The 9,748-nt window shown below is 54.5% G+C and overlaps 1 protein-coding gene across 1 annotated transcript; it reads left to right on the forward strand.

Annotated features, from left to right (window-relative positions):
- Window positions 1-727: 727 nt before the first annotated feature.
- BATF (basic leucine zipper ATF-like transcription factor) lies at window positions 728-5,957 on the forward strand. The gene is made up of 3 exons (XM_086613799.1): window positions 728-793; window positions 2,618-2,722; window positions 5,652-5,957. The coding sequence occupies exons 1-3, from the start codon at window positions 728-730 to the stop codon at window positions 5,856-5,858; spliced, it is 378 nt and encodes a 125-aa protein (XP_086469925.1). The 3' UTR covers window positions 5,859-5,957.
- Window positions 5,958-9,748: the final 3,791 nt, after the last annotated feature.

The raw sequence follows: 9,748 nt of genomic DNA on the forward strand, positions 1-9,748 counted from the left end.
TCCCTGGAACCCACGTCAATGGTGTAGGGGGCGGCGGGAGGGGGTGGGTGGGTTGTGGGGAGGTGGGTGGATGCCTGGGAATTTCCCAGCTGGGCTGGGGTGGCAGAGATTGTCCAGGGCTGGACCGACCTCCTGCCTGCGCAGAGCTGGCATGGCACGTGGTGCCCCTGGAATTTCTGGGGCTCCCGGCAGCGCCTCCTCCGCACTGCCCTCCTTTGAGGGTCCTGGTTTCGCAGCCGGAGCTGGGGCTTTTCTTCCTTTCCATCTCTGCTGTTTTTCTCAGAGAAAACCCATCTTGCTGTTTTTCAACCGCCTGAAGGTGTTTTTCGGGGGTTTTTCAGGCTATTTTGAAGCTCATTTTTCCCAGATGTGCTTTTTTTTTCTTCTTCTTTTTTTTTTTCTTTTTTCTTCTTCTGTAACTTTTCTTCTTCGCCTTAAAGTTTCCGGCCATGTGACTTTCAGCTTACATCCCCGAGGTTCTGAGAAACCGCAGGAGGCCGAGACCTAAAGGGAAGGTGCAGAGGCTCTGAGAGGAGAGGCAGAGAAAGTGGCAGAGCGCAGGGCAGGAGGACAGCGTGCCTCCGAGACCGGCAAGAGCTGGGGAGCCAAGGGCCATCTCAGGGGAGCAGCGGAGGGCAGGGGAAAGGGAAGGGAAGCGAGACAGAAGCCAGGCGCACCAAAAGCGCAAAGGAAGCTGAAGAGGCCCTGGGAGCCAGAGACCAGAGCCATGCCCCACAGCTCCGACAGCAGCGACTCCAGCAGCTTCAGCCAGTCTCCCCCTCCCAGCAAGCAGGTAAAGTGGAGACCCTTCCCCAGCTCTCCCCGGGCTGGGGAGTCCTTCGGCGTGGGCCACGGGTGGGCAGGAGGAAGGGTGGCACCCACCACTGGTGTCTTCACAGTGCAGTATGGCGGGGCTTTCTAGGAATGAGCTGTGGGGAGAGGGATGTAGGGCTGAGCCGAGACCTTTGGCAGGAGCCCCAGCCACCGAGCTGGGTATGGGTGGAGAGAGAAGGCCCAGTTACATGGGACTATGCCAGGGGCAACTGGGAGGCTGGGACCCCCAGGAAAGGTGGGCTCTGCAGTACACGCCAGGCAGGAAGCTTTGGTGTGAGAGTCGGTGCTCTGGCCAGGAGCCTGAGCATCCACCTCCTCGCCGTGGACTGGGACGGCTCAGGGGCAGCCTCTCTGCCTCCTGCTGCTGCGGAGAGCAGCCAGGACCCAGAAAAGCCCTGCCACTGTGGGTCTGCTTTTGTTTCTGTTCAGCCTTGGATGTTTGTCATCTCAGTAATGCTTGGCAAAGTGATTTTGTTTTGTCGCACAGTGTACCTTAATGGTAGGTCTTTCGCTGGCAGATGCTGACACGAGTCCGAGGTATTTCCACTGCCTTTTCTGGCTAAGCTTTATTATATCTCACTTGTCATTTCTCGAGGGCTGGCAACAAGGGAAAGCACCTGAGTCTGCTCAGAACTCTTGGGGATGATGGGGGCAGATGATTTTGGGCTTGCAACCAGAGGTGGGGAGGCATACTGGTGAAGAAGAGGATAAAGCCTGGGGGTTGCCGAAGGATAGGGACTGGACTTGGTGCAGGACATGGGAGCTGCCATATCTGAGACATTTGTAAGGTATTGAAGGAAAAGATAAAACGGTTAAGTTCAAAGAAAAAAAGATCTTGGGCGGGGTGGAGGGGGGAGAGGATGTGGACAGACTGATGGGCTGGGAAGATAACTTCTGTGGCTGAGTTTTGTAGTCCTGTGGAGAAGCGGTGGTGTGAATGTTAGAGAGTCCACAAAAGAGGCAGTGCAATATGAAAATAGAAGATGAAAGAATCTGTGTGACGGTTTCAACTGTCAGAAGGCAGCAGCAGGACCAGATCTCAGCAGAGAATGGCTGCTGCATGAAGCTCGTGACCTGGAGCCTGGAGATCTGTGCTCTCCCCTGCCCAAGAGGCTTGGGAATGTTGCAGCCAGCATTGCAGGCATTGCTTACCAAGGGACTCCAGAAAAGAGCAAGCACAGATATCAGGGAGCTGGAGCAAATGAGATCTGGGGAAAAAACAAAAGATCTCTCTGAGTCTGCCTTGTTAAACAAGGCACAGCCCACATTGCACTGTAAGGGTCTGCAACAAATAAAGCCAGAGGGAGAAGGGTTATGGAGAGGGGGTGAGACCTATAGGGATGAAAGGAAGAAAACACAGGCTGAATCTCTGGCAAGACGGTTTAGCCAAGGAGCTGGAACATCCGCAGTGCTGTACCCCCACAGATAGATGGGGAAGGGAAAGGTTTTCTGTATAAGGAATTCAAATTGTCTTTGTTCTGGAGAGACGTCCTGACTCTGGTCCCTCAAGCCATATCCCTGGTCTGTGTCTTGATGAAGGGAGAGTGGTCATTTCCCAGCTGTGCCGGAATGCCCAAGGGTATCAGACTTGGCCCTCTGGCAACGGGGATGCCAAAAGCATCACACATCCCTGGGGCATGGCTTTATTCTGGTCCTGAGGGTGTGTATCCTATGTCCTGTCCTTCAATGATGTTATCTGCTGTGTCCCCTTCCCACCTACTGCCCTGCAGGAGCAGGGTAAGAGTGGGGATGCCCCAGTCATGTCCATGCCTTGTTTCCCTAGGACTCTTCTGATGACATGAGGAAAGTTCAAAGGAGGGAGAAGAATCGCATTGCTGCCCAGAAGAGCCGCCTGAGGCAGACCCAGAAGGCAGACACGCTGCACTTGGTGAGCGCTCCCACCCTTGCACGTCCCCAGTGCTGAGGACTCACACAGGGGACAACATGTTTTTCCCCCGGGCACTCGGAGCAGTGATAGATAGATACATCTATCTATGAGATAGAATGATAGAATCATAGAATGGTTTGGGTTGGAAGGGACCTCAAAGATCATCTAGTTCCAAACCCCCTGCCATGGGCAGGGAAACTCTCCACTACACCAAGTTGCCCAAAGCTTCATCCAACCTGGCCAGATGCTCAGTTGAGGCAGGACAGGAAAAGTGAGGCCAGAGCAGGATGTAGGAGTCAGTGCCCACAGTGAGAGCGTGCAGCCCAGGACAACTGCCACTGAAGCATTCAGTTTTGCAGCTAGTTTTGAATCCATCTTTATCTCTCAGTCTGACATTACCGATTTCCTTTCCTAACCTCTTCTGACTGTCTCAGTCAGAAGCACTGTGAAAGAAGAGCTCACCCGGGCTGGATCTCCCAGGATTTGTGCTTCATGGCTTCACTTACACAGTGGTGCAACAGTGTACAAGGATGCTTTTCTGAGATGGTAGCACTTTGTATTCATTGGTATGGATGATGGTTCAGTGTGGAGCTGAATGGGCCATCTCCTCTGGTCTGTTCCCTGAGACAGAATGCAGTGTAGATAAAGAAATATTAATAATTTTCTAATATTTTTAAAAGTCTCCATGGTGGCACTTATATCCCTTTCTACATCTGAACACTGTACAGTACCTGGAGGGTTTTCCTGTTGTTTAGCATGGATTTTCCCTCCTTTGGTCACCCTGCTGTCCCACTCTCCTCCTGTGGCACAGTGGGCACCCCTGCGGCCCTTCCCAGTGTGAAGAATTAGACGTCTAATTTTCAGGAGAAATGGTCACTTCTGGCTCTGTGTGTTTGGGCAGGAGTGTATGGTTAGTGTCAGTGGACAGGAGCTGGGCTCCTTTACAATTTGCACGTCCCAAGTGTTTTGGGCCACTGGCAGGCAGGATGCAGAACACACAGCCCGCAATGGGCAGGGACCATCTTTATCCCTGCGCTGGGCTTGGCTGTCCTTTGAAAAGTGATAGTCAGGCTCATATTCAAAAAATCATCCTTTGACTTAGTGGTCTTCCTATTCCCCCAGATCCCAGTTTTTGGGAAGAATTCTTGAGAAGCCTGTCTTGAACCTTCCTTCTGACATAGTGCCCTCAGTCCATGGTTGCAGCTGAGTTTAAGACAGAGATTTCACTCTTTCTCAGTAGCTGATGATCCTTCTAGAGCTGACATGGCTCTAGGCTGACTGCATTATGTCTGTCAGCAGCGACAGCTCTGGGAGACTGTGCCTGAGAGGGGTGAAGAGACCTCCTTTCCTTGGGGTCAGTGCCCTCTCAAAGGTAATCCTACAGGTGGATATGGGCTCTGATCCTCCTCTAGGAAAATCCTGCCTAGCTATGCACCAAGAGTCATTGGGCTGCTCTTCTTAGAGCAGATGACAAACAGCTTGCTTATGAGATTACGACTGCTCAGCTAGCATTGATGGCACTCACTCCTGGCCTTCCCATGGGGACAGGAGCAGGGGGACTAAGCCCAGTTTGGCTCAGACAGTGAGGATCCTTGCAGGCAGCTGGAGAAATGCAGGGTGCAAAGTAGAGGATGGATGGTGATTTTTTGCTAATGTTTTTCCAATTCCTGGTGGACAGTGACCCCCTGCTGCTCCTGGGTTCATTCCCTGAGTGCTCTTTGCCTTTGGTTGGCTCTGCATCAGGGACTTTGCTTCTCTGATGTGGTTCTGCCCAGAATTGCATGGCTCAGCTTGAGCTATGGTGGCATGAAAGGAGCCATCTGTCCTAGAGCTTTGCAGCCTGTGTTTTGAGGGGAATGAGTCACGGGGAGGCTGGGGCTCCCAGTCCTGGGGTGATTCCCATCAGCTCCTGAGTTCTACATCAGTTATGATTTCCAAAGCATTTAGTCATGTCTGAGGGATGCTCGTTTGCTGTGCGAGCTCCTGTCACAGCCGCTCTGACTGCTGGGTGCGTTTAAACCTGTGCGCAGCGAGCAGGTACCATCAGAAGTCGGAGCGGCAGCGGAGGGCTGAGCGGAGAGTGACGGGTTCGCTTTGCCCAGGTGGTGGTGCAGCCAGATCCTGCTTTAGCTGTCTCGGCTGAGTTTGCAGAGCCTGCTGCAACGTTCTCCCTCCCTTTCTCCCTCCCTTCTCCTGTCCTGCCCAGGCTGCTGGTTCCGTGGTCGGTCGGTGTCTGGGATGCTCCAGCCTGGAGCTGGCTGCGTGTCGGCAGCAGTAGAGGTAGCAAAGGCTGCGATGCTCTCTGGACCGTTGAGACAAGGCTGAGCATCATTATTAACCCCTTTGTTGTTATTCTCATTAATAACAGTATTAATTCAGTTCTTCTGAGGCCTCGGTTTCTCTTTTCTTCTGACTCAAGCCTCTCCCCCTCCTCCCCACCGTGCCGCCGGTTTCCCCGGCTGCTAGCAGGAAGCAGTGAGTCTTTTCTTTCCAGGGCAATGACAGGTTTCCTGTGGCAGGTGGTTTTCTGGTTAAAGACGGCGGTTATTCAGCACACCCTCCCCCCCCCCCCCCCCCCCCCCCCCCCCGGACCGGGCGCCCCCCGGGAAGCGGCCGGGCGCCCTGAGTCTGCGTGAGAGGGAGCGAGAAAGCCTGGGCGGGCGGGCGGCCGCCGCAGTCACTTCTCGTAAGCCGGGGCCGGGAGCGCGGCTGGGGCCGCCGGCATCGCGCCCGCACCCGCGCCCCGGCCCGGCCGGCTGGGGGAGGAGGGAGGGGTTTGCCCAGGCGCGGTTCTGTGCCGAATTTACCGGAAACGTGTCGTTCTGGAAACTCTGCGGGGCAGGGAGGCGCGGGATCGCGACCCCCGTGTCCCCGGCTCCTCCCTGCGGCTCCCGTGCTCAGGAAGCCCCTGTGGGTTTTGTCTCCTCAGGAGAGCGAAGACCTGGAGAGGCAGAACGCTGCCCTGCGCCGGGAGATCAAGCAGCTGACGGAGGAGATGAAGCACTTCGCCTCCATGCTGAGCTCCCACGAACCGCTCTGCTCCATCCTGGCCTCCCCTCCGCCGCCCCCAGAAGCGCTTTACGCCGCACACTCCTTCCACCAGCCCCACATCAGCTCCCCACGCTTCCAGCACTGAGGTGGCCGGTGGGACGGCAGCCTGCCGGCTCCGCTGATGGCAGGAAGCAACTTGGTGGGGCTCGCTTTTCCATCCGAGGGAGAGGGACGGACAGACGGACGCCCCTTCTCGAAACGCGTACTCTGAGTGACTTGCCAGAGACTTGCTCCCCGAGCGGAAATGGCAGAGCCACCAGGAGGCATCTTCTGGCCGTTTCCAGCTTGGATCCTGGGAAGAGGAGGCATTGGCAGAAGAGCACCAACCCGCTTGCCCGGCGCTTGCTTGGGGATGCTCACAGGAGTGTGCGGCATGGGCAGGCTCTGTGCGAGCAGCTAGCTGCGGCGCGCTGCAGCCGGAGCTCCAGGGAGAGGAACAGCAGCAGGGGCGGAGGGGAAAGTCGGGGGCCACAGAGTACCAGGGCAAAACGGGTTTATTTTTGTAAAATAAAGATTGAAAATGCTTACCTCTTTGTTTCCAAAATAGGACCTGAGCCGCTCCTAAAGCCCGGCATGACACAATGAGGACGCAGGCAGCACGAAGGGAGAGCTTGGAGTCCAGCGAACAGCCCTGCGTGTGCTGATGTCTAATCCAGGGCCAGCAGCTGGAGCCCCACGTTTAGAAGGGGAGCCCATATGCGTGGATTGGGCAGGCTGAGGAGCAATGGTCTGTGGGGTGATGGGGCCCCTGGGGGAGATGGGTCCCTCCTTGCTGCAGGGCTGGACCTGGCTAATGAGTCTGACATGCCATGTAGCACCACAGGTCTCTTCCCTGCTGACCCCTCAGCTCCCTGCTGCCAAAGGCTAGACCTTCACATGCTCCGCTTGCATGTGTGGAGATGCGCTGCCATATCATGACACTTCATGTGTGGATATCGGTGGGCTGGTGGAGCCTTCAGCTTGACCAGCAGTGCAGCTGGGAAGGGGCATCACAGCATGGTGGGGGATGGTGATGCTGTGCTGGAGCACACGGGAAGCAGGATCTAGCAGGACCCTTGCTCCAAGGCACCCTGCGATAAGGCACGTAGCGGCAGCCTACGCTGTTTCCCCTTCCCTGCCAGTCACAGCACCACAAAAAGCTGCTGCGCTACCTCATGCATTGAAACAGTTGAAACCTGAAAGGTCAGTGAAGAGTAGATTAGTTCTGCCGGGTCTGATCTAGTGGAAGCACAAGCTGGACCATACAGGCGGTCTGTGCACCTAACATCCCACCAGCCAGCGGTCTGCCTGTCAGCCCCACTCTACACACAAGCCTGAAGCCCACCTGGCAGAGCAGGTCCTGTTGCTAATGCTGGCTCAGGACTGCTGCCATCTCCAAGGAGCATCAGCTGCAATTTTTTCAGCACAGGGCACCACAAGCAGTGCTGCTGACATAGGCTTTGAATTGAGCTAAACGGACTCAAGTTGTAGATACCCTTTCAGGCAGAGAGGCAGAACATTTCTGACGGGTTTTGGCCCATCGTTGCAGTCCTCAAGAGTGGTTGGGAAAAGTCTGTAATGCGCCGTGCTGTGCTCATTTTCTTTCTCTAGTTCACACTAGTGGGGTGATAATCAAATACCGGCGCACCTCAGCGAGCTGTCCTCAGTGGAGGCACGGGTAGTGCCACGATTTCTCCTGCCACGGCCTGTTAAGAGGCTTGTGAATCTCCTGCATCCAGCTTCTGTGCCAACATGGGAAGCAGTGTGGCTAGAGATGCCTGGTGTCAGTTTGTTCGCCTGGGTGTCACCACCCTACAAAAGCAGAGCTGGGGCAATGGGCAATTGCATTGGCCCCTGTCTGTGCAGCTCTGTCCCCTGCCCTGAGGGGGACGCTCACACATAGGGGAGGAGGGTGGTTTTTCCAGCCAGGCAGCTGGGTTTCTGCATACAGGACATGCAGAATACATCTACGGGCCCCAAAAAGATTTTAACCACGTTCACAAAAAAGCAGCAGGAGCAATTTCAGTGTGTCTTACACCATTCCCCTCTGCTAGATCTTACACCAGTAGGCTTCACTCCACCCACTGGTGCAACAACCAGAGCTGCTGATTCCCCACACAGGCCATGCTTTGAGCCACTCAGGCTCTTCTCAGACCGCTTTTCTCTGGGATTTGGCCCTTTAAGCCTGGGAGAAACCACTGGCTGCAGCTCTAGAGGAGTGTGCTTTTACAAGCTCTGCTTCTGCCCCTTCAGCTCCCAGTGGGTTTGCTCCTGGATTTTTCACTTGCTATTCTTCAAGGCTCTGATGCTCCCATGCTTCCTGGGTTAAACAATCAAGAAAAAAGCTACTGAGACCTCGCTTGGGGTTTGCTGTGCAGGGCACTGCAGGCTCATGCTCTTCACTGGAGGATGCAGCAGAACCCCAGCAAAGCTTGCACTGACTTAAAACACAGTTTTGCCTACAATAACAAGAAATCTCCATCCTTGCTGTGACCTTTGTGTTTTCTCATGACTACAAAATGCCAAGCTTGGTTTTAACTGTGGATGGAGAAGGTCTTACCCTTATGTGTATTCATTACCTATGCCCGGCACATAGACACGAAGCCCGTACTTTTGTGGCAGAGCTGTCGAAGTCTGAGATGCTGCAGGCTGGGTGGGGTTCTGCGTAATGCCCACAGAATTGCTAGACTACTCACTAGTAACGTCTCAGGCTTATTACTGCAACTCAGAACGAAAATAAGTGGTAAGTGGTGAGACTGGGAGACGGGTTTGCAACAACATCCTCTCCAGAACCTAAACAATAGCTTTTGGCATCATCAGTTAAGGTGCCCTTCCTCTGCATGGCTGGCTGCAAGCTGGAAGGCCTCCAAGCAGGATTGGAGTGCTTGGCCGTTTTGGTCAGATTCTGGGTGTATGTTGGTGCTAAGGGACACATATCTTCCAATCTGACTTGTCTTTGCCTCAGTCTTGCCCTCAAAAACCTGATCATAGAAGATGATCTGCATAGTTCAAGCACTTTTTGACCTCTCTGCTGCTTCTGGTGATTGTTAGGTGCCTCTGATGCGGTCTCTTTGTTGTGAAGAATGGTTCCCCTGGGAGACCGTCCTTATCACGCAAGCAACAAGGGACAACATGTCCTTTCAAGGCCCTCAGTCATTTCCATCAGTCGCTGAGAAAAATATCTTTTCCTGAGGCTATTTGCAGAGCTGCGCGGTTCGTTCGGGCTATGTGAGGAGATCCCTTCACTTCTGTACCCGTGTTGTCTCTGGCTTCTTTTTCCCAGTCTCCTGGCCTGGCTCTGCTCAAAACTCCTCACACAACTAGTTTTGATTTCTAAGTAGCCAAGTGCCTGTCCTTCGGTGTGGCCCTCTCTGTCATCAGCCAAAGAGCTCTTAATGAGCTCAAACGAGGAGCAAAGGGCAGGGTGTCGGCCAGGGCAATCACCCCTGATTTCTTTCGATTGTCTGCTCCTACCCTTTTGAACTTTATTTCCGTGGCATCTGGCATTTCTGAGGCGTGTTCTGTGTTACGTGGCCATGCCCAGCTCCTGGAGCACCTCGCTGCTCCAAGGGAAAGGGGCACACGAGTGGAGAAACCAGGTGATGCCTGGGCCTGTGGTAGCTTGTCCCTACCCAAGCAGGATGTCCGTGCCTTTCTGTTTTACTACATAGGCCTTCATGGAAAAGCTCTCTCCAAGCACTGAAGAGATGAGGCCTCACAGGAGGCTGATAGACTCTCTTCGAGCTGAGGAATGCCAGGTAGAGGAGACAGCTCTTCCCTGCAAGCACAGGCTGCCAAAATGCTGGGTCTGTGCTGGCCTCTGCTGGGCAAAGGCTGAGGCTGAGCTCTCCTCACCTGCAATGCAACCCTGCTTCCGAGTGACCTCTTTGCACTCCCCTACGGCACAGCTGGCTTGAAGGTTAGCCTGGCTGTTGCCAGAGACTAGGGAAAGAACTGGGGGGGCTCAAGGTCAATGCGCATGACGGCGAGGGTTGT

This window comes from Tauraco erythrolophus, chromosome 6 (assembly GCF_009769465.1).
Source record: "Tauraco erythrolophus isolate bTauEry1 chromosome 6, bTauEry1.pri, whole genome shotgun sequence".
NCBI lineage: Eukaryota > Metazoa > Chordata > Aves > Musophagiformes > Musophagidae > Tauraco > Tauraco erythrolophus.

Coding starts and splice junctions, on each gene's coding strand:
- BATF (XM_086613799.1), top strand. CDS start 728: ATGCCCCACAGCTCCGACAGCAGCGACTCCAGCAGCTTCAGCCAGTCT. Junction 794..2,617: donor CTCCCCCTCCCAGCAAGCAG/GTAAAGTGGAGA, acceptor TTGTTTCCCTAG/GACTCTTCTGATGACATGAG. Junction 2,723..5,651: donor AGGCAGACACGCTGCACTTG/GTGAGCGCTCCC, acceptor TTGTCTCCTCAG/GAGAGCGAAGACCTGGAGAG.